General features: G+C 44.7%; 1 protein-coding gene across 1 annotated transcript in view; it reads right to left on the minus strand.

The window, feature by feature from the left end:
* Positions 1-6216: 6216 nt before the first annotated feature.
* apaf1 (apoptotic peptidase activating factor 1) overlaps positions 6217-25822 on the minus strand; it is a 35319-nt gene continuing 15713 nt past the window's right edge. The window contains exons 23-27 of the mRNA XM_079294807.1: positions 25264-25386; positions 25025-25150; positions 23116-23241; positions 21344-21490; positions 6217-7710 (exon numbers count right to left, since the gene is read on the minus strand). Coding sequence (XP_079150933.1) covers positions 7564-7710; positions 21344-21490; positions 23116-23241; positions 25025-25150; positions 25264-25386 — 669 coding nt within the window. The 3' untranslated portion in view covers positions 6217-7563. The remainder of the gene's footprint in view (positions 7711-21343; positions 21491-23115; positions 23242-25024; positions 25151-25263; positions 25387-25822) is intronic.

Genomic DNA, 25822 nt, shown 5'->3' on the forward strand with positions numbered 1-25822 from the left:
TTCTATCGCGGTTTACTGGACAGCAACCTGACCAACAGCCTCCCGGTCCCTCTCTCCCTGGACTACAACTGATCAGCTACATGACTTGAGGGTTAACAATTCAACCAACGCTCTTGGCCCGCATTCAAAGTTGATTCAAAATAACCTCAGATGTGCATCAAGTTTGTATTCACTGAATGTGCACGTTTGTATAGAAAGCCAGCATCAAACAACATATTTATTCATTTGTTTGCTTGGGCCTCGTTAGAGTGCCAAATGGGCAGAGGATAAGCACGTAGGTTAAGTGCTACAAATGAGATTTGACAGCACAGCAAAAGGCTCAGAGAAGTATCCAGCATAACCACCAATTTCCTAAATTTTGTGTAGCTGAACGCAAAGCAGAACAATTTCTTGTGACGTTAAAGTGTGTGGGAGAGCTGCACGTTGATTGACCCTGAAGAACATAAAAAAAACTACAACTGGCACGTCTGTCATAAGAGCTGACGGGCTCTCGCTAACGCCTTGGCCGGTATATCTGAGCCAAGTTTGATGTCTGCTCCCAAAACACCTAAAGCTGAGCCGCCGCTGCGCGCTCATCGCGAGCCGTCTCCCAGCAGTCAAACCGACATGACAGCGGCGAAGCCGTGCAGTCACATAAAGCTGCTTATGTCACCTTTCCAGAACACACGAATCAGCATTGCAAAAAAATTAAAAATAAATCACAAGCTCATCGTCTACGCAATGAAGAATTAAGAAAAACACGAGCGTTAATACCAAGAGAAGAGGAATGGAGGATAAAGCTGCACTCAAAAATGTTTTTTTTAACAAAAAAAAAAAAAAAAAAAACTACCGGTAACTGCAATAGAGCAGATAATCTTGTGTATCATGTTGTTTCTCTCCAAATTAAACTGTACCTTCCCCCCACAGGTCTGAGCCAACCACTGCATGATGTTGGATGAACATCCTTCTTGGGCAACTTTGCTTGAATAGGCAGAGAGGAGCTCCTTAGCACAAGGCGATTAAGAAAAATGTCATGATAGGAGTAAAAATTTAAAAAATGGTCTCAATCAGCATGACGTCTAGTTCATGTGTGCATGTTGCTGTTTTTAGCAGCGGCACAAATGAGTGAACAAATGTTTTTCCAAAGAAGCTCATGAAAGATAAGCAGATAAAAGTGCACGAACACACACACAGAAGCTTCCGGAGGCTATACAGACCACGAGCCCACACAGCTCGTCAGCCGGCTCCAGATCTGTCTGCCTTCATTTCAGCTCAGCAACACTAATTGTTGGGACAATGCTGCAAGAGAGCTGGCACAAGTAAATACAATAAAGGCTTCCGTGGGTTTAAAAACTTGCTCGGTCAAACCGAAAGACAGAGACAATCTTAAGGTGGCTTAGAATAAATGGATTGGCATTAAAAAGGGTCAACATGTCTGCTCCGATTCGTGATTTTGTTGTGGCTACGTATGATGGCCACCTGCTCATCCTTTCACATTGTTCTGATAATGACTGCGGCCTCTGAGACTGAAAGATCTGCTTTTAGACGTACAATGTTTTCATCCGCCCAACAAAAGCCCTTTATGTTATAAGTTTATGATGGAGACGTGAGAGAGCTCAGGTTTTTTATTTAAGTGCAGTTGTATTCAGCCCTCCCCAAGAGGAGTTGCATCTTGGGACTTTAAAACTTGATCAGTACACAATATGCATATCCGCAGCCATAACGCTGGAGAGATAAAACTCATCGTTACGCCACTCAGCCTGAAGAGGCTTTTAAAACTGATGCTGAACTTATGCTGGCCTGCATTTTCCCTCCAGTCACGAATCTTGTTCACAAAACCAGATTGAAGCATTAAGCTCTGTCTGGAGGTGTGTGTGTGTGTGTGTGTGTTGGTGTGTTTGGGGTTTATCTGTCGAGAGCAGCACCTTGCATCCTAAAAGCTGCCGCTGTGAAGGTTGGACGGTCCCAGCGTCGTAACTCTTGCACACGTCTGAGCTGAAACACATGGGTGAGTGACAGAGTGTGTGAGTGAGGAGGCAGCAGCGATACGATGGAGACAAATGAGTTGTCAAGCAAGACACTTTGATGGTCTGCCTCAGGAAGCCATGTTGTATAATGTGTGACTGCAGGGTGGCCAAGTGGTTTGTAAGCAGCCAGCATATGCAAACATCAACAGGCTGGTTGAAGTGCCCTTGAGCAAGAAAATGGGCCTTTTTCTTCTTCTTCCAGATAAATTTCTACTTACTGCCGCTTATGCAACACCTCACGGCAAACTGCAGGCTTTAATGGGACTGACAACACACATTTAAACGAGAAGATAAGATGTAAATGAGCGTAGCGAAGCACTCATTCATACAGAAAGAGTTCAAGGACGATCAAAACTTCTCTCGTGACCGATTATTTCTCAACTAGCAACACTGCTTTAATGTATTTTGTCATTTTAAAAAAGCTTGTCACTTCAAAATCATTTTTAAAACACTCAAGATTTCTTTTCTTTCATGAATTCACCTTATAGCTAGAATTATAAAAAAATACTATAATATTCACAGCCGACGTCGTACAGCAGGGCTGCTACAACGAACAACTATTTTCATTGTCGATTAATAGCTTCGTCTATGAAATATCCCTAAAGACCAAGGACAGGTCTTTCCACCAATACACTACCAATACGACCAATACGACCACCAATACACTACAGTCAAAATTTCTTTTGACACTTCTCCGTCCCGCTCTGTGTTTACGTAGCCATGCATGTGCTTCCTAAAATCTGGGCCGATGGGTGAGGGAAGGTGAAGCGGCGAAGGAGAAATGGGAAGCGGCCCAACGAGGAACGACTTCTGGCTCTCGGCCCTCTGGCTCCGTGAGGGAAAGCAATAAAGGTGGTGCGCAGCTGAGCCAACAGCTGACAGAAACAGGAACCAATGTTTGGCCAAGGTCAGGAGAACACACACACACACACACAGATCCACACGGGGTGAGGATGTAACAGCAAAACAGGGTCAAAAGACACGGGGGAATGATAATGTGGTGACCCGATATACTCAAGGGTGCCAGAGAGCAGACGGTCGATGCTTGTGTGTGTGTGGAGTTGTGTTTTAGGGCCGACTGCTGAGGGAGCTCTGTAATCAGTGTAGCTGCTATGGTTGGCAGGTGTCACCAGGGAGGTAGAGAGCACAGTCACAGGAAGTTATAACGCTATAAACTGACAAAACAACAAATCAATTAACTGACGTACTCATTAGTTCATCTACATAATATACATTTTAAAGACAGGAGGAACGAATGGGCTTGAGTGCAGCCGACAGTTGGAAAAGTGTTAAAAGACGGATTTAAATTGTGTTTCGGTGGGATTTTTGGGAAAACATGGAGTAAAACCAGCCGACCAATGTATTAAGAAAGCAATTGTTATTTGTAGGAAGCCGTATTACATCACATACATTGACTCGATCGCTGCCACACATTACAGTTACAAGCACAAGCGAACACCTCTCTCTCTCTCCTGATGCCGTACATCATGTGATCATATCTAAGCTCCCCATCCTCCCCCTCTCCACCTTTTCAAAGTGTCGGTAAGCTTGAGAAAACAGCAAGCAGTGAAAAATTAATGAGAGGGGAGCAGAGAAAATAAAAACAAAATAAGTCGGCGCTTCCCTCCGGCTTCCCGTCTGCTGCAAAGTTCTTTTTGAACCGTTTCAAACCTCCTGGGTTTGCGACTGCAGACCTCTCACTGGGAAACTAGGGCGGTTTAAAGTCGCATTAGCCTGCACACCTATGAACCGATACTGCTGTTAAATAAGGCTGATCAGGCTAGTAGGCCGCTGAGCTTTAAATGGATTGTTAAAAGAAGAGAGTGCAGCAGCAGACTTACTTCTTTAATATTTCCTGAACAAGGCCGACAATATTCAGGAGTTGAAAGGACAAAGCCTCGTCTCCCTTTGGCTCCCGGCCACCATCGGTGTGACAGACATCAGAGCCTGCGGGAGGGGAAACCCTGGCCCAGCTGCAACCGAGAGGGGAAGGTGGTGTCAGCAGTGTGTAGACACACACAGACAGCCAGATAGCTGTAATTACTTCAGCGGCAGACAAAGATTAATTAAGCAGGAGCGAGCAGAATTAATGAGGTTAGCGCACACCTCAACCGGTCTTTAAGAAGTTCACACCATTCCCCGCGGAGACCGCAGGGTGTGTAAACGCATGCGTTGACGGGAGATGCACTAAAAAGGAAGAGGAAACAAGTCATGGAAATCAACATTTCCTAGTTTTTTCCCCCCTTTTAAAAAGCCACAAGAGTGTTTTTCAAAGAACATAAAGTATCAGACATGTTTAAATCACACTGATAATCTCTGCAAAGCAGTCCACACTGTTGTGGTTGCGAGAGAAAAAGACGAGATCAGCAAGATGCGTGTTCTTTCGTCACGTAGCGCCATGGCTAACTGGATGCTAAACTCAGACAGCTAAGCTTTCTTTGCACGAATGCAAATGTGAGTCATCGTAGTGGCTGGAACACGACTAAATCCTCCTCTAAATCATTTGTGTTTCACGCAGCATTCATCCAAATACACCACCTACGAAAGACGCCACCTAAAAATTGGCGCGATGATTTCTTTCCGCCGTTGAAACCATGAAAAATTGCGGGAAATATCAGACACCCCGATGTATGGGTTTGTGCAGCAGAACGACAGGCCGTCTTTACGTCACCCGCTAAATTAAGAGGATAGAAATAGAAAGCACTGAAGTCTAACTGACAGCTGGCGACATTGCATTAGAATGTCATATGGCTGCTCCAAGTCTCGCGCCGCGATTTGGACCGATTCCCAAATCTGACTGGCAGCCACGATGCTCCGCGGCGCCCAGAACGTCTAAAGACCCCGAGACAAATGGTTTCAAGTTTACCGTCAGAGGATAAGAAGGTAATGGGCGTCCTGGTTTTGGCCAGATAACAAGGCCTCTTGTTGTGTGCTGGAGCTCGTCAGTAATCTAAATCTAGATTAAAAAAAGGACCGATTTATCCATGAGTATTCAGAGCTGGTGCCCAAGATGAAAAACAGGAGGTGAGATCAGGACAGCCATACATTACCCAGGGAACGATCTCGGTACGAGGTTAGTTGGGTTTCCGAACATGGTCGTCGTTGTTGTTTCTGCATTTTGTCAAGTAACCTTGATCTTCATAAGCCCCGATGCTACACGTCAATGTGGTAACTGATGGTCACACTCACCTTTGGTGTTAGCCCTCCACACACATCTGTCACTACATAGAAATCGAATTAATGAGGCCCTGGTGAATCACGCTAGAGCTTTATCAATCACATAACTCAGCTGAGAGTTTGAGCCCAGCCTTCAACCGGTGATACAAGTTCACTCAAAATCCACTGATGGATGCGATGACAGGGAGGTGTTAAAAACGCACATACATCAGCAGTATTACCTCAGTAAACGTGAACACCTCATGTCATGGTGGAGTCCACAATGAGTCCCACATCTATCCATTAAGTCACTTGGAGATCAGGCAAATAAAAGGTATGTAATAGGGGAAAGAAATGCATGTTTTCTTAAAGGCAGCGTTTGAAATGTTCTCTAAAAACTGGACAAAGTGCACGAAAACCCAATTAATCAACCCAATTATATATACTTACCTTACGCAATTTCTCAGGATGCGGAAGTTGGTAATACCTTGAACCAGGTTGTTGTGCAGAAGCTCGCCCACACAGCAGTTATGAGAGGGAGCGCTCACAGGTGAGTTGATTGCTTCTTCTTCTTCTTCTTCTTCGGTATTCTTGCTGTAGCTGCTATTTTTTTTCATTTGCAACTTGTATTTTCCTACAGACTGTTGCATTTTTCCAAGTACTTGAACAAGTCTTTAGCCCGCTTCTTCTGCCTTGGCTTTCATCTTGCGCGCCATCAGTTTTAACCGGAACGAGCACCGTGTTCATTACGCCGTGTTTGTTCCGCAGCGCCCCCGTGTGGCGGGGAAGGCCACACAGAAAAGCACAATAAGATGACGTTAATAGAAGTATTTGTTTTGAAGAAAAACTAATTCCAGAAAGTTTAACAGGCTTTTATTTTCTGCACAAAGGAGAGCTGCTTTTCAACCTCTGCTGCTGAATATACATATTTTTTCATACTCGTGTGTCTGGAGTGATAGATTCACAGATTCTCTGTCAATAAAAAGACAGAATCATCAACGAAACGGAAATAAAATCACCACTTCTGAATGGGGACAAAATCAAGACAGACACATCTCATCATCATAGCGCGTGTAGTTTAATCTTTTATAAATTGCACTCGCATTACACCGCACCGTAAATAACAGAGTCAATAAATCCTGAGCAGACATCAATATTCAGCAATCCTGTAAGTCAGAGACCTCCTCACTGGAAGGAAATCTGTTGATTAAATTTATGCAGACTTTAAAGCACCAATCTGGAAGAGCACAATGTGAAAATGACAGCAGCATTGTTCAGAGATGTGTGCTTATTACTCCTACTCAACCTGGTATCCAGTAACCAGCATCATCCCCACTGCGATGAATAGGTCTGACACTAGCCTCTCTGTCACATACTTGAGAATAAGCACTCATCTGTATTGTCAAATGAAAGTAAGGATACTTTATCGTGTGTCTGAACAAAGCTTCATTAGCAAAGTCTTACATTAAAGATTGTAACTCCTGCTTCAAAGTGCTCAGAACAGGAAACGGCTCAGTAGTTGGATTGATAAAAACGTGTAAAAAGTGGTATAGAGCTATAAAAAGAACTGGTACAAAATAAAAAGGTCACATTGAATACAGCACTAAAAGTGCCCTTTAACATTAGCAAGTGGAAGTTAGATTATAAATCACATACTGCAGCATTCTGATCTAAGTTCAAAAGTACAAACAGTTCGGATGTCTTGCAGATAGACTTGCAGGCTTTCTCATCGTTAAAACTTAATCTCACTGTCAATTTTTGAATATTTATCAAAGTGCACCATAAATCCCGTCTATGCTGGTGGATAGAAAAAGGCAAAACCCACGTACGCAAAACCCACATACCCTCCAGTATTCACATTCAGACTAAGGCTGCAGGGTAAATAAAAAGACCCAAAAACTATTCACAGTGACGATCAAGTTCAGACCGGACGCACAAGATTAACCACCGAACACAAACATGATGAAAGTTCAAAAACATCACCGCGTGGACGAGTCAAAGTCATGACTTCTAACGAACCAGCGGTCGTGCTTGATAGCGCACAACACATGCAATAACGTTCAGCCCTAATGCAAGGATCGCATATCTTTAGCCTGTTGGTATGAACCTCTTTATTGGGCATTAACGTTTTAAAGGCCTGATCGTCACAGTTAATGCACCTTTCCTTGTTTTTATAGGGAGAGATTTTGCTCTATTTTATCTACAAAAGCTATGTATTTGTATCGACTGTCTTCATCGACTCTTTGAGCTGCGATGGTGCAGTTTTGTGTTGAAAGCTGGTGTTACTGGTAACTGGTAAAGTAGTACCGCAGTAGAAATGTAAACGTAGCATCTGAGAAGTGTGTGGTTCTGGGATGCCGCAGATGGCGCGTTTGCTTGGATTGCAGGCGTTTGCGGCGTCTCACACCACCCTCTGCAGGATGTAGAGGATGCCGATGCTGTCGATGGTGACGAAGGTGGAGAAGTCGGATGAGACGTGGATCCTCTTCAACGCCGTCCCCGTCGTGAAGAAGGTCTGCAGGGCCTCGCCTTTCTCCACATCCCACCACTGGACAACAGAGAAAGAAAGACAGAGAGACTGTTGAAACAGTGTTGTTGCTCACCTAGGTGTTGCTGGTTCGTGGGTGAATGTTACCTTTGGACAGAGCTACGCTACCACGCTTCCACTCTTTATGCTAAGCTAACCTGCTGTTGGCTGTAGCTTCACTTTTCTTACAAGTGAAGCTTTACGACGCTGTTTTGAAGCTTTTTGTCACAAGATTTTTCCAAATTGCAGAGATCTTGTTGATCTCAATGACCTCGACATTCATGTGTAAGTGTGACTGTTGCCCTCTTCTTCCCGCCCCCTGGTTTCCTGTTGCACTCATTGGATACCGCTTATCACCGCTTTTCCAAGATACTCCAACTATAAACCCATCTTTTTTTCCTCTTTTTTTTTGGCTATGACAAAATCAAACATGTTTAAAAACTATTGCTAATGCATGACCTAGTTGATCCACAGTAACGGGCACAAGTGGCATTTATCTGAATTAGAACTCTGGACAAAGACAGGAAGAGAGAGAACGACTAACAGCTTTATATTCGCTGCCAAGGAGACCATGATGAATTTAATCGTATTATATTACCAGAGTCAAACTCACACACACACACACACACACACACACCCTCAGGCTCCCTCAAACACACAGATACTGACACACACACACACACACACACATCTCCCCCACCAGTTTTCACAGGAAGTGATTCCGTTTAATCTTGGTCTAAAGATGACATTTTGAAGATTCATCAAAGGCACATCAAGTCAATTTAGTCTGGCGTGAGAGTGTGTGTGTGTGCGCACATTCAACTTTGACAATATCCATAATAACTCACAATTGTCCATCTAAAAAAAGACAACATGAATTTAATATCGTCGTCTGTTTTTCTTCTAAAGCTTTAGTGGCTCTGTGAGAGAGTGTGTGTGTGTGTGTGTGTGTGTGTGTGTGTGTGTGTGTGTGTGGGAAAGAAAGCAGGCCAACTCAGTCTCTCGACAGACAGGCGGACGGACAGAAAAGGTGGCGGCAACAGATGTCTAGCTTACAGAACAATCCTAACACACACACACACACACACACACACACACACACACACACACACACACACACACACACACACACACACACACACACACACACACACACACACACACACACACACACACACACACACACACACACACACACACACACACACACACACACACACACACACACACACACACACACACACAGCCCATTAATCATGCCAAACCTTCCACATCATTAAAATGGAGCTCATTTGCATATCCCTGATATGGCAGCGAAACACGATGTATGCCTTCGGTTTTCTCCATTTGTTTCCCCCCAGAATGTAATGCTGTAGAGTGTGTGTGTGTGTGTGTGTGTGAGTGTGTGTGAGCATGCGCACACTGAAAAATGGCCCCGCATATTTCTGTTGCTGCAGGAGGTTGGCCCCATTTCTGCTGACTAAATATAAATATTGGGCATGAGCTGGGTCGAAGTTAAGTTATGTCCTGGTTCCACATCTTTACACAGGTCAGATCCAACAACAACCCAACATACATGTTTAGTTGGCCTGCTGACCCACAGGTATTAATATTTCATGTAAAGTTAATGTACACAGTACCTTCATTCATCTGTGTGACTCCACTTGAGAGTGAACATGACATGTAGTCAAACTCATTTTGAATACGGTTTGAATACACATGGCCTTTACGGTGTGATGTAGCACCACACCTCATTTTCCTTTCAGCTTAATATACCCAGTCTTATATATATATATATATATATATATATATATATATATATATATATATATATATATATATAGCATTAAAATACAATGGCTCTTCACTACATACTGATTTGAAATTCGAAGAATCCCTGTTAATGCGCAAAGTTACTTGCATGTAGCTGAAAGCACTTCCCCCCCCCCCCCCCCCCCCAGGCGCCGCCACTATAAAATACTGCATATGGACAGTTTTGACGTCCAAGAGCATCCACGTCTGAAATACTCATCCCTCACCCTGTCGCATATGCAAGTTTTAGGTCGACTCCGTGTGATAAGATCAAGTTCAATCAGATTACTACAGAGTCGGTTAAAGATGAGCGCTAAGAGGCTGCACCAGCAACAGCGACAGAGAGCAACATCAAGTACTGACGATCTGAAAAATAAATAATCTCGTGTGAGAGTATGGATTTTTTTTGTCAAGATCACAGAACGATACCTGCAGCATCAAGTCAGCCTCAATTTTAAAGCACTGAATGTCCCCATGTATGATTTTGTTGGAGAAATGAAGTGGTCTTTGTTGAAGGTTGATAACTCAGAGCATCAAAGGCTGCAACATATACTCTTTGTTTGGTACGGGTCATTAGATGTACACTCGATCTGGATCGTTTCGTCCAGAGATGAAGAGAGAGGGAGAGATGAAGAAAGAAATGGAAGATAAAAGCTGCGATTGATAGAAGGATAGAAACAGAGCCGGTATCAGAGGAGCTTGGTTAAAGCGTAATTGCATCTGAATGCGAGGAAAAGATGGCTGCTGGCAGCCGAAACACTGACAGCTCAGACAAAGAAATTATACTCAGATGTCTGCATGTATAAATACAGAAATAAACAGCCGAACAGACGAGGGAGAGAACAAGTAGAGTCGAGGAACAACAACACCGAATCCCGGGACAAACAAAAGCAACAGACGAATGATGAAACCCTGTGACAAAACAGAGAATAAAAAGGGGGGAAAAACACTCCACAACTCCAGCTGGTTATGGAAAAAGGGGATTAGAAGAGAGATGAGATGCACGGAGAAAAAGAGCCGTTGCGGAATCAATGTTTGACAGTGTCAGTTGGCTCGCCGGTGGGATGGAGGGAGATGTGTGGACAGAAAGTGTGAAAATGATGTTCGCTTCAGACTGGATTTACTATGAGGGGAAAAAGATGACGGGAAAATCACTACGTTGACGAGACTAGACTGGATGCATACTTATGTAGGAGTGGGAGACAAAAATAAAAGAGACGGGGGGGAATAAAGAAACAGTGAGATTTCTTTGGTTGAAGATGGAGAAAAAGCGGAGAAAATCAAGGTGCACATGAGGAGAGAGGTAAAAGATAGAAGACATACGAACACAGAAAGCAGCAGATTCAGATTAAAGAGCACATCTGTCATAACAACAGCTACACACAAGATAAGTCTGTTTTCCAGAAGGTTTCGTCCTCTCTTATGTGAATACACAGCAGTGTGTGTGTGTGTGTGTGTGTGTCACCGGGTACCCACATCCAGCAGATGGCTGATGTGCTGATATCAACACCATCACTGTGGGGCCGCTGATTTATGGGCGAGCTAAGATGCTAAGTGACCATACAGTTTGTGTGTTTCTGTGTCGTTGGTGTAGAGAGGACAATACCCCCCCCAGGCGTGTTTACGGTGTGTACTTGTGTTGGTCCGTCTTCACGGTGGACTGAAACGTTTTCTGAACATCCAGCGCATCCTTCTCGCTTCTCCCCCGTGCTGAGGCTGCTGAAATTAACTCAGAGGATGCTTTTGGAAAATGGGCTTACGGTAGTTAGTTTATCTACTAATACACACACAAGCACACACACACACACACACACACACACACACACACACACACACACACACACACACACACACACACACACACACACACACACACACACACACACACACACACACACACACAGGAGATATTTATTGAGAAACGATGCGAGTGCATTGGCATGTAAATGACCCACTCATGTGTAGATTATGATCTAAAATTAATTTTACAAATGCAGGTAATACAATTGAGACAAAAACAAGACAAAGAGAAAACAGTAAAACAGCAACATGAGTCACAGAACGGAGCTGTTTCATGTAACAAGGCATCTATTGGTCTGTTTGGAGTTTGGAGGTTTGTGGTGCTGTTGAATTGTGTTTCAGATGTTTTATGTTTAGTGTCCCAATGCAATTCAACAGCACCACAACCGGCCACATCCAACATAATCATCAGCACCTCCCCTCAGCGTGATAACCTTCATGAAGGCAGGATTTATTGCTGTAATAAGCTGCACTGATTTCAGCTCGGTGTGCTTTATGAAAAGGAAACAGAGTGCACGTCGATGTTGAACAAAAAAATATATGACTTCAACAATTTCAACCACAAAGCCATGCGAGGACAGAATGAGTTAGAAAAGGATTGTATTTTAAAGAATATTGATGTTAACATACACATATGTCATCCTCTTATCTATAAAGCCCTTCTGCATGTTCAGATAAGCTCCCTCTCAGTGTCACGCTCACACACACACACACACACACGGGTCAAAATGACATCTGGGGAAGCCGGGAATGCGAGTGACCCCGATTCATTTCAGCGAACAGCGGAGGAGCACTAAATCTGCTCCGACAGGCGCCAGCCGTTGGTTCTCCTCAAGCTAAATAGGTCTGCTTATTCGGGCTACCCGAGGGAAAGTCAGCCCCGCTTACATAACGGAAATACCCGTCCATGTGTGTTCTTGTGAGGGCCGGCGAGATGGGCTCTCGGTGTGAGCGGGCGCACGGTTGCGTCTTTAAGGACGGGCGGCGGGAAGTAATTCATCTTCCTCTGACATAAATAGCTTGGAACAGAGTCCAGAGGGAATAGGTGCAGTTTTTACACTTTATAGAAAATCGTTACGACTCCACAGCCAGCAGCAGCACACAATGGAGGGAGGCAGGAGGGGAGGGAGATTAAAGAAAGAGGGGGAACCAGCGGGAGTAGATTCAGGCAATTTTGTAATGCCACCTCCATTTCAGAAAGAAAAAGTGGGGGAGTTAGTGTGTGTGTGTGTGTGTGTGTGAGACCAGGCCAAGAGTCTTGCAGAGAGGGAAACAGTGTGACACTGAGGTTGAATTATTCATCCAAGGTTCTATCCACTGAAATATTGATGCTCAGACGATCCTCCACGCATCTTTCATTCTCTGCCACTTGCGTTGCTTTAGTTCCACGGGAAACACTTTTTCATCACAGATTTTTTTTAAAAAGGGGGGAAATGAATATGGATTGTAGGGAAACTAAAAGTGAAGAGAGATCTTACATCCTTGGATTAGAGAGGTTGTTAGTCCTTCTGTTTATTGTTCTCTCTCTCACACACAGAGGAAGAGACGGATCCATAAAAAGAAAACAGAGAAAACAAGACACGTCAAAAGACGATTGTTCCGTAAATATGAAGCTGGAGCCAGCAGGCGCTTAGCTTAGCTTAAAGACTGGAAACGGGGGGTAACTGCTAGCCTGGCTCTGTCAAAAGGCAACTAAATCTACCAACACCTGTAACGCTCACTAATTAACACATTGGCTCTTCCTTTTAATCAAAAACCAAAGTGTAGAAATGACAAGTCGCTCTCTTGCTGGGGGGTCATGAGTATTTCTTGGCAAAGAAAAATGTAAAACTTTTCCTTTTTACACAACATTTGTTTGTGGACCAGATCTCTCCATACCGACACTTTTTACGGCAGCGGTAGTTAACAGCGGCATGTCACGCAAAGGCAACAACAACAAAGACAGTTGACCAGCTGGTTTGGAAGGATGGAGGGTATAGTGTGTATAACACGAGTGTGTGTGCATCCACGCATTTTACAAAGCACACACCACCAGCAGCCCCGTCCACCTCATCCTCCATCGCTGAACTCCCGTCTCCACTGTGCCTCATTTCGTCTCGGTGTGATTTGCACACACACACACACACAAAGGCCCTTCTTCTGCAGCCAGAGAGACAATGAACCCTGGCTTAATGAGCAACGCAGAGGAAACGACTACCTCCCAGAGACAGATAAATATTTCACCAGCCTGTGTTTATACCCCAAGCCTGACAACAGGAGCATGGCAGCCAGGGCACAGTCATTCCGAGCTCAACGCTTTCAAAGTTCTTCACTCTTGCTTTGTCTCTCGTGTGTGAAGTCGAGGACCTAATGGAAGAACACATCGAATCTGAATGCATTTTGACCGCATGAGGAAGAACGTGTGCGTGTTTAAATGTGTCTCTGGAAGAACAAAAAGAGAAAAGGATGGGGAAAAATAGACCAAAAGATTCTGAGGGAAAAGATAAATGCACTTTCCACGAGCTGCTTTGCATCTGATGAGTGCGTGCAGGTATTTTTAGAGGCAGGTCTTGCTGCTACGCTGGAGCAGCACTGCGGGGTGCTTTACTTCTGAAACAACGCGACGGGAGAAAGGCATTGAATGAAATGAAAAGTGCGAACGCGGCCTGAACCAACGCGGTGGCCTGGAACATTTGCATACACGTCCCATCAGAAACAGCAGTCATCAAATTGTGTTATTTCCATCTACGGACCCATTCTGAAGGAGGTTGGGGTGCAAATATCAAATGAAAAGCCAAGTGGTGCAACTAGCCTGTAAACCAACATACAGAAGCAATAACACCCAAGAGGTGTTGTCTTTATGTTGCTACGCAAATGCAAAAGCTGCTGCGGGATCAGATGAAAGGTTAATGAACCCTATGAGGGAACTCAGTCATTGCTGTTGCAGCTAATGTGTCCAGGAAGTTTTCTTCAAAGCAGAGCCTAAACATTAAAAGAGCAACAAAAGGAGAAAACTAAAAAGTCAGCCACCTCCCTGGTTGAAACAAGAACTGACGCAGCTATTAATAAAGTATATCAATAGACAATTTTTAACGCGTCCTGTGTTCATGTCTTTAAAGGTTTTCTATTCGGAGCATTATTAGAGCAGCAAACAACGATTTGCTCTGTAAAAATGTAGTGGAGTAAAAGCGTCCTGAGCCGAGAATGAAGTTGCTCGCCACGTTTGTGTGTTGTAATCTGAAGTTCTCTGTGCTTTGTTTACATAGCCGGTCCGGCAGCGCGTGCACGTTAGCTAGATAACGCCATCACAGCGACATCGTCGCGGAAGCGTACCCTCCGGTTCCCCCTCAGGTTAGCACTGTTAGCACTGTTAGCTCGGTCAGCACGGTCGCCGTTGTTGCATTGTTAGCGCTGTTAGCTTCTAGCCGTCTCCATGCTGAGAGCCGTTGGGAGGAAATAGATATGGACTACATTTTGCATTTAGCAGCTTTACGTAAAACAAAAAATAAAGTCAACACTGCAGTACATCTTTCCTTGCTACAGCACCAGACGTGTGTCAAAACTCTCCTGCAGGTCTGTCCTGTACGGAACACTAACCCGAGGAGATAACATATTTATATATATGCCACTCAAAGTCAGCCATATTGTAAAACTGTGACGCAGCAATGAAAGCTGAACTGTAGTCTGCGAGTCCAATTCAGTTGGAAAATGTGGCAGTTTTACAATATATCTGACTTTAAAAGCCTGCCATGATTTACCTTAAACCACTCGGGTCTGAATGAGTGTGTGTCGTTGAAGTACAGGCCTGTGGACATATAGTTAGAGCACTAGAAGTGAAATGTTGACGGGATAATTCGAGAGTCTAAAAGTAGCGTTTCTCTGTGAGGGGAAGGACTTTAAACTAATGAATTACTACTTCATAAAAATGCACAGACGTGTCGTTGCATTTTGCCGCTTAAACATGTTCTTGTGTAAACAGGCGTTTTACTGTAAGAAATAAAAAAAGATCTTACGGTTGTATTTCTGACTTCTGGAACAAGTCTGAGGCGGCGGGTGGCAACATAACTCTAGCCTAAAAGAGACAAATGAACACTTACTGATGTGGAGCCTCCAGCGATAGCACTGAGGTCTTTGCCAGTAAGGGAGGAGAATGGAGACACATTGACTAATAGCTTAGTCAATCTCATTATACCAGTTTTGACTGCTCGATACCACATCCATCCCTCAGAGAGGCTTGATGGCTGCCACGCAACCGTGTCTTAATCTTTGACAGATCCTCCGTCCATCAAATGTCTCTCGAGGGAAGGTCAACGCATCCGTCGCTCCTTCATGTCATCACATCTCCCCGTCCTCCGTCCCCGCTTCACTTCGAGACTTGCTTAGAGCGGCGGCCGGCTGTTACGGCTCATTAGCCGCTGAGGCCTCGTTAGGATGTGCTTAACGATGATGGCAGAGAAAGCAGGGGAGCGACAGGCTGAGACCTGACGGGTGAAAGAAATCTCCAGCGGTCTGAAATGGCTTTAAACGAACCCACTGTGCAACGTAAGCATCATTATTTTTGTGTGATTATTTAAATAGCTTGGGAGCGTTGGGGAGGGCGGCTGTAATCCAAATGGTCACAAAAGTGGACAGACAAAGAAAACGACAGCAGAAAGAAGGTACAGGTGTGAAACGGAGAGAGAACATTAGAGGAGAACACAGAAAGAGCAGGTCTGGTGGGAACCCGGAGACGGAAACATAGAGAATGAAAGGAAGGGAAGCGTAAGAAGGTGAGATAAGGGGAAATTGTGTTCCGCCCTTGCGCCTCCATCACAGGCTTGGCTGATAAGTGATGTCTGACAACACTGGTGGCAGGGGAGAGCCTACAACACTCCCATCCATCTGGGGATACACTGTTTGGATGTGTGTGCGTGTGTGTGTGCGTGCTACAAATGTCAGTGTGGGAACATGCGAGTGAATAAGAAAAGCAACAGTGAGTTGCTTCCGTCCTGTTCCAGTTAAGAGTTGACATGTTCTTCACTGGGTTGGACGCCATTGATGAATCTACAGCTCAGGTTGCAACATGGTTTCCCTTTTGGTCTTTTAGTTATATGTGTTTCGGACCATTAGTGGCTCCGTGGAGCATTGTTTCGATGAGCAATGTCCCTCTTTTTTTCATATCTTGTGCTCTGCTAGCACACTAAGTATGCTGCTGTCTTGATGCACATTGCCGCTAACGGCAAACAGTACTGAAGTGAAAATAATATCATGATATTTCCAAAGCAGCAACCCTTGGGAGGCCAGGTACAGTCAGTGGTATCACACATTTCCAAGTTGTGGCGGACTAAAATAAGGCTTCCTCTCAATCTCACATCTTTGCTGGAAACCTGTCATCACTGAAGGAGGTGTCATTTTGAAATTGAAGTGACAAAATGCTTTGATGACTCGAGATTGCAAGTTTTCCAGCAGCCAAGGAGAGAAGTTGCTGTAATATCAACAGATTATTCACAAACCGAATGGATTATGCTTCTGCAACGACGCCTTGGGTGGAGACGGCGTTATCAGCGGTAACGTGCCGTATGAGCAGCATACAGGGATTCAAATGCACCAACAAGCTCAGATAGGTTCCCAGATTTTAGACCTTCAAAAATCCAGGGTATGATGGTTGCATCATTCACTCCATTCAAACTGAAACAGGAGGACTTTTATGTCTCTGTTCACTCAGTAAAAACACTTTTTGCCCCCGAGAAAATGTAAAAAATAGGCAGTTTGAAAGCTCCGTGTCAACATCTACAGCATGTTGCCGGTTTGTTTGCAACATGACGACTTGGTGTGAATTACTCTGGGCTGCTGGGCCTGTGTGTGTGTGTGTGTGTGTGCGGTCAAGGTGAGCCTTTTCACACCAGCCGCCTCCCTCTCGGATCATGGCACTGTGACAGCTCGTCTCGAAGCCTTTTCGGAGGAGAGTGTGTTTGCGTGGAGGCCAGGTGTGAGACAGGTACAGCCTTTCCTGGCACGACCCGAGGGCAGAAGGGAGGAGGACTGATGGGAGTCAGTGTGCGATGCAACAGCCTCTCTCAGAGGGCTGGACGACATCACTTCATCACACCCTGACACACACACACACACAGAAACTTACACACACACACTTATCCGCTCGCAGGCATGTAAGCTTATAATTTGACAACCAAATGCACCGCCACAAGCCCATATGTTAAGGTTTGTATCATGTGAAGTGAAGAATCGGTGATAAAAGGCGTAAGAAATGTTTAATTAAACACTCTACACAGGTACCTTCCACCCAACAGGGGATTGGACAATCACGTATAGCCCGCTGCTTTTAATTACACTCACACCATTCACCGACCATACAGAGGGAGGCAGTGATGAAACAGAGACAACAAGAGAGGCAGACGCGAAGCGATAAAAAATTTTTTTTTTAAAAAGTAGCTTGAGAGATGATTAAGGCAGGAGTACTGACAGAGACTAGTAATAAAAACCACAGGGACGAACAAAAACAAAACACACATCACGTTGCATCATATCAACCCACCCACTGAGAGAACCATGCGAGACTTCACCCGCCGTCACTGCTGCTGCTCTTTTGAGACCAAGAACAACACCGTTCTGTTCAGCAGCCGCAACGCACTCATTGTGTGGAAGAGCTTCTGATGCTGTGAGCTGAAAACTCTCCACTGAATCACGTCGCGATAACTAAAACAAAACATGCCTTCTCTGTCATGTTCTGCTTATTTTGACTACATCTGATTCTTTAGCTGCTAAATGCTCAGCAATCTTTACCAGTATAGTTGCTAACTGTGTCCATGATTGCTGCTGGTGCTGGGCCGGTAGCGTACAGTCGGGTTTTAGAACTTCCTCCACTGAGAATCAGAAAATGACGCTGATGAGAGCGGAACGAGGACAAAGATAAGGCCGTAAAAGCAACAAATGAGCTGAAAGATGCTAAAACGCTCCGTTGAGCTGAGGGGACCTGCAGAGTGGGATAATCATTCTCTGTGGGTTACTCACTACAATAAAGATTTTCACAATAAAAGTCTTTTTAACCACCGTTAATCGAAACATATTGATTAGTGCAGCTTTTAGAGACTGAAGGAAAACAAATAGATAAGTCATTTTTCATGGTGATTTCAACATTGTTCAACTAGAAGTTACTGTAAGTTGGACAAAACATGTGTTTAGTTTAAGTGTCGGAGTCAGTCTGTGTACAGTGTGCTATTGGAGAGGCAGTGATATAAAGTAAACTGATGCTTTGTTAATACAATAAAGATGCTTTATGTTTATTTTTAACATGGCTTATTATTTTATCAAGTTATGTGGTGAAAATTGATTTCAAACTTCTCCTTCCGAAGTAGAACAGAAAAAGTCCGTGCCATGAAGCAAAGCCATTGTTCAGAGCTTTTATAGGATCCAAGACAAACTCAATATCAATCAGTCTGCATCTACGATCCAAATGCACATTTAATACGATCCCACTGATCCTCCATAATTAAATCTCTGCCTTACACCAGCTGAGGATGAATACAAACCAAACACCCTCATGACGACATTCAGAAGATTGCCAAGACCGACAGAAAAATCATTACAACGTCCCGTGATTTATTTAGACGTCGGTAAATATGTTATCCGAGCACACTGGTGTTCTTGCTTCATATTCATAGGGGTGTACCCTTCCCTTTTCATTGTCATATCTAGAACTCAGAAACATGGACCAGCAATGGGATGAAAGAGGATTGTTTTTTATATCAACTTGCTCAGGTCTGTTTGAACACTATGATTTAAACAGGCGAGCACGGAGATACGCCTTGGCAGTAATCATTACCACAGATTATTATCGTGCTTCCTCACTCTGCGGTCTGCATCTGTCATAAGAGGCAGACACTCTGTCAGGGTAATTACTGTGACAGACAGGGTGGCCTCTCATAGCTGAGCTGTCCGGCCGGCGCGCGGTGCGATTAATCAATCAAAGCTCGCGATTCGGGGGGGGGGGGGGGGGGGGGGGGTTTAAGACAGCCATAATAATCCATCACTGCTCCTCACATCCACATGCTGATCCATCAAGTCAACACAACAGAGAGCGAGAGCAGGAAATAGAGTAATGGAGTGATTCGCCAGCCAAACCCCAGAATAATGATGACGGTCATAGTGATGTAACAGAGAAAGAAGAAGAGGATGAGCGCTGTATTAGTGCGTCAAACACGGCAGCCCCGTCTGTTCATTTGAATATATGAAATAAATGTTAAGTTAACCAAGATATAAATAAATCAAAGGGTATATCAGTGGACCAAACTGTTTGGTTTCCAGGTAAAACAGGCACCTCAAATGTATTCTTACACCATCATTATTTCACTTAAATATATATCTAATATAAAAACGCTGGACAGAGACAGACAAGCTGTTAAGTTAAGATAATCGCCTGCTGGCTTGAGCTTCATATTTAGCGCACCGATGTAATGGAGTGATCTGACATTTTCCCATCTTACTCTCAGCAAGAAAGCAAAAAAAAGCATATTTCCCAAAATACAGAAGTAATGCTTTAAGCTACAGGGACTATTTGAACTCAGCAGACATATTGACGTAATCTATATCACGATATAATGCATATACACAGCGATGGCCATAAATGATCATAACAGTTTTGGACAGCCATATTAGTGGACAGTCTGGAACTCAGCCAAAAGTGGCCCCTATTATCTACATCCTCCGTTTCTTGTGTGCTGCACATTGATTCAAGTGCGACCATGGGCTCTTTCCTGCTATAAAGGCAGTAAATTCAAACCTTTAAGTCTCTTTACTCACTTGTGATGTCATGCTACGGTGTCTGGTGTCCTTTCTAGCGCCTCGTCTTTCTTTTTAATAGCCTACTGGAGGACTTTATTCTCTGCCCTTTAAACTGCATGTGCTGCGTGTACCTTCAGAGAAAAAAAATGGGTTTTCGGAAAATCGGAACACCTTAAAATATATATTAAAAGAAACGGTATTAAGTGAAAGAAATACACGAGTTTCTCATTAAGTACGAGCTCATTTTTAGGCTTTGTGGCAAGATTACGATGTGTTTTTGAACGGCAGCAACTACAGCCTTCAACAGTAACATATCAGCCGACCCACACAAGCAGGTACAAACAAAGGCGCGTATGCACATGTTCGCACACGCAGAACGACCCCACACACAGAATCAGAAGCAATCGGAGGTATAACGCCTCATCGATCAGAACCGCTCTCATTACATCATTGCCCGGCAAATAGCCAATCAGAGCACAGCTGAGACTGTCCGCTCTGTGAACCCAGAACTGTAAAAGTGACGGTAATAAGAAAGAGCTGCACACACGCACACGCACACGCACACACACACACACACACACACACTCCTCAGGAATCGAGTGTTTTTATGTAAACCTGCAATGCTCCTCTGGTTACTGTAACACTGGTGCATGTTTGTGGCATTTCTGCATTGTTTTTTACTGAGACACATCTCACTCAACTCCACCTCTCACATACACGATGGTATGTTGTTGAAACGCAAAAAGACGTGCAGACGGGAATATGCTGCATGACTTCGTGGAGATGACTTCATGTGTACAGTATTTACAGAAGTTTGAGCGTGGGCAGGAAGAGGAACAGTGCATTTAGGTGCCAACTGCTCGTCTGTTGCATAATACATTACTTACATGCTGATGCAGTGGATCCAATACAGTCCAAGAGGTCATTGTTAAAACTACTTAACTTCATTATTTAATATTTGTGTTCCAGTCTTTTACTGGATCTGCTGGCCTTTATATATTATATCTTCTATTTATATTTTCCACAGTAATCGTGACTCTTTTAATCACCTTACATTTGCATATGCCTTTTTTTTACATTTTATTCCTCGGCTTCCTTTTGCCGCTCATTTTCTGCTCCACTGTTGATTTTTTTAATGAAAGCATTAAATCAAATAACAGATTTTAAAAAAAAAGGTGATTATAGCACCATATAGAAACGACTCTTTTCTACCGACCGAACTACATCTTCTTCTTCCCTGTGACTTTGAGTATCCGTACGAGTCCGATAGTCTGTGTGAGCATACCTTGATGTAGCCGCCAGTCGACACCAGGAGAGAGTTGTCTGGGGAGAAGTGCAGGTCGGTCACCCAGCCTCCGTGGAGCGAGTCCATGCCGTCTTTACCGTCACGGGAACAAATCCTCAGCAAAGAGCCGTCCTTGGCGCTCCAGAGCTGCGATGGACAGCCGCACATAATACACAAAATCATAAAGTAAATGTCACTGATGAACAACAAAGATACGCGACATAAGAAATGAAACGCTCAAGACCCAACGTACGGATTAAGAAAACGGCCCGTTCTACATTACAAGTGATTATTCGGTATTTTTGGATTCATGCTAGCCTGTGTAGATGTGAGCCGTGTTGGCATTTGATGGCCTGCATCAGCGGCTGGAGGTTGCCCAGTTGTTGTGGATGGTTTAGTCGTTATCGTCACATGACAAGTATGGAATTTTGATTATGTGACAACAGGTGGTCGTATAAGAGGGGAGATCATCACCGCCGACTCTTTTCAAACATGTTCTCCGGCATCAGAAGTAAAATCCAAAACAAAGAGGCTTTGCACAGATATTCAGTGTGAATCGCAACGAGAAATTACCCATAATGCACCTCAAACGCAATGAAACGAGGGTTGTGCAGCACATCATGTCGATTGCAGCTGTTATGCAACTGTTCACATGCCATGTCCGCTTGACAATGACATCACACGTACAGCTATATTTAACACTTGGCATGCTTTTGTGCGGAGTGACTCACATTGGTTTCCATAGAAACAGGGGTGAGATTTCAGTGTGGTTTATGTAATTGGAGCTGATGGATTCGTCCATCTCTGGCTAATGGAGCAGTTCAGCTCAGAGGCCACCAGAGGGCATTAACCCCTTGTTGACTGCCGGCTGACCGGCGGCGAATCCGCATCTTCCTCTTCCTACCGCTCTCTCAGTCAAACTTTTCAATTACGTTGTTAGTGTGTTTGTGTGTGTGTGTGTGTGTGTGTGCTTGTGTACAGGCGCTGCAGATTCAAAAGCCTTGGGGATCCAATTTGGCAGCCCGAGTCCTCTCCTTCACCTCCCACTGTCAGACATCTCCTCCTCTTCCTGCTCTCATCATCCCAACTTCCTGCAGCTCCCGCTCCCCCATCTGAGAAAGGAGCCCTGCCTCCTTCCTTTGATCCCCCCCCCCCTTCTCGTGTGCGCTGCAGCAATCACGTTTGTGTCAGTAAGCACTTCATCTCAATGAGTGATGAGACGTAATTATGGGGCGATCTCTGGAAGAAATGATGACTGCTGTAATTGCGTTTTTTGTATGTTGCATTGCAAATTAGATGGTTTCATACTAGTAACACATCAACATGCCATTTGGTGTATGGACACACTGATGCGAGTGTCTCGAGGCAGGAGGCGCAGTGGGAAGTCTGTCCTCACCTCTCATCTGCCGCCTCTGTGCTTTCTTCCAGATTACCTCCATCGACGCCTCTACTCTTCTCTTAACTACCTCATTTCCCTCACAACTCTTAAAGTGTTCTGCTTCCCATTTACAGTTTCCCCACTTCAGCTGTTTGCATTTAATGAGCCACTAGCCATTTTCGTAGCTTCCTCTTGTATGTGAGCTTACCCACACGTCATGTGTTTTTACAAATTTCCCCCTGGGGATGAATAAAGTACCTATCTGTCTATCTATCTATCTTACAATCTGGCACCTCGTGGCTTTTTTAATTTTGTTTATAGAAATGTCCGGAACACAGCAAAATCTGAATAAACAGACAGAGGGCAGGGTCTCTCTGCAGATACAGACACGCACCCGAATCTCTCCATTGTCATCTCCTGTTGCGAGGCGTCGGTTGTCCCAGGAGAATCGGCAGCTTCGGACACAGTCTTGGTGGCCGCCCAGCGTGTGGACACACTGCCAGGACTCACAGTGCCACAACTAGGAGCAGAAAGTAACGCGTTAAGAAGACTGAAAAAGCAGAAATCGGTTCCGAGATGAAATTTCCAGAACCAAGAATGTACACATTCTGACTCATTTAAAAAAAATCAGATGTATTTGATAAATTTACTTCATTTTCACATTGCAATAGAACTGAAGTGTCTAAGTCCCATAGGAGAGTAATTATAAATACCAACACAGCAGTGTATTCCTGGGAATAACAGGTAATATATGTTATGTTGCTGTAGTTGAAAACAGCCATCACCTGTTAATAGGTCTTATGGAGATAAATAGGAGTTAATAATCGTGCGAAATGCTGATGTTGTTTCAGCTCCTCTGCATCCGAATGATGAAACCGTTAATGACTTCTCTCTCACTCTTTTGTTTCTCTCACTTTGTTTGGATTTTCCTTTCTTCACTTTCTGTCTCTCATGCACTGTTCTCTTTCTATTCCTCCAATCTCTCCCTCCCTTCCTCTGTCTCTCTCTGTGTGTTCTTTCCTTACTCCCCCCCCCGATCACATCCTGTGCAGCACAGAAAATAACACAGCTCATAATTAGACACTTCATTTGGCAGCCGGCTAACTATGTCCACACACACAGTCCCATCCTTCTGGAGGTCAGTAGAGAAAGAAAGAAAGAAAGAAAAAGAGGCGGGGGGGGGGGGGGCGGAGAGAACGGTGGAGGAAAAGGAGTGAGCAGAACTGAGAACTCTGCATCTTTTTGTGGCGCGCAAACAAAAGACCCTCATGGCTGAGCCTTTTGGTCTGACCTCTAGATAGATGGAGACCGGGGACTTTATGTTTGTGTGTGTTTTCAGCGACCAAAGTCCCTACTCTGTCTGGAGAGCAAGGACTGTGTGACTGGCTGCTTACCAGCCCCATAGCACGCACACACACACACACACACACACACCTCAATTATCATCTTTGCCAAATCCATAAAACACACATTCTCTCTCTCAGTACAGTCCATCGACAGAAGCCAGGTTGGCTGCCGACCCAGTGGCTGCTAACAGCGAGTGTCGACCAAATCCAAATTCCCGTGTGAAACGCGGTGGCAGTGGCTCTCCATCAACTGCTTTAGCGCGTGCCAGAGAGCAGCTTTGCGATGTTTCTAATACTGGACACTCAGGAACAGGGGTTGTCACCCGCGGTTAAACACTGGACAGAGAAGTATCAATCTAACGGCGCACCAAAGCCCTGTTTCCGCGATCCAAGGAAATGAACGCCGTTGAGAGGGAGCCAGAGTTCGGCGTGTACTGTGCTATGGGGTTCCTCTTTTTTGTGGATGATGAGTAGGAAGAGCGATGATTTTAGAGCTGTTAGGGGAAAGGTTGAAAAAATAAATAACAGCCCGCTGAGTCTGTCAAAGTTATGCCAAAGTCAAGCGCAACCCGGGCAAAATAAATACATCCAGACCTGGAGGTGGGTTTGTTGCCAGGCTGGCGGGGTCAGCAAGTCCACGTGCTGCAGTCAGACTAAATGATCACTGGACCTGGGTGTAGAAGGACGGACTGACCTGGAGCTAACTCACCAGGCCCAAGGCCATCTGCTGCACGCCGATCTCCACGGCCCCTCGCCTCCCTACTGGAGAAACGCAGTGCCAGATATCACCCACAGCAACGCATCCGCGTGTCTGTGCTGTAAGTAATGAGCTTGGACGGCGGCTCGAGGGGGGAGACGCCGATGTGTAATAGGTCACGTTGTTACTGGCAGCACAAACAGATATGTCTCATCCCATGAGCATGTGTGTGTGTGTGTGTGTGTGTGTAAGTGATGAACCTTAGCAGTCTTGTCAGCAGAGGTGGTGGCGAAGAGGCATCCGTCTGGCGAGACGTGGCAGGACAGGACGGCTCCCCGGTGAGCCTCGATGTCCTGCAGCTTCTCTCCACTTTCTAGGTCCCACATCTTTTAGTGGGCAAGAGAAAGCGAGAGATTGTTTCCTGTATGATGTCATGCAGATGTTCGCTGTATGTGAGTCTGTGTGTGTGTGTGTGTGTGTGTGTGTGTGTGAGCTTCACCTTGACGGTGCCGTCGAAGGACCAGGACAGCAGTCTTGTGTCAGTGGAGAGCAGAGAGAAGCATCGGACCTGTTCCTTGTGACCCTGCAGCACTTTACACTCGCCAGACTGCCACCTCCACACCTACAGGGGGCAGCAGAGAAATACATTTCCACCGTTACAGCGTTTGACAAGTGTTTTTGAGAAGTGACAATGATATCAGCACGTGCCTGTGCAGCGGTCTGCGAGTATGTAATTCTGCAGACTTCCTTGGGTTAATCACCCACAATATTTAGCATCCGAACAGAACCAATATGCCCGTCTGTAAGGGTTTAGCGGCTTTGACAGGGCATAAAAGCAAGGGCAGAAATATGTCCAGTCCTCTCAAAAACATCCCGGAAAGAAAAGTGAAGAAAAAGAAATTAGCAGTGCAGCCTCGTGTGCTGTGGAATGTATGTATAGTAGATCAGAACATGTTGTACTGGTCTTTGTGTCGATGCTGATCACGTCCCAGCTTGGATGTGCTCTTTAAAGCATCTGTGGAGTTAAAACGATGAACCCGCACATCTGTCTGTTTGTT

This window comes from Melanostigma gelatinosum (genome assembly GCF_949748355.1).
Source record: "Melanostigma gelatinosum genome assembly, chromosome: 22".
In the NCBI taxonomy this organism is placed as follows: Eukaryota; Metazoa; Chordata; class Actinopteri; order Perciformes; family Zoarcidae; genus Melanostigma; species Melanostigma gelatinosum.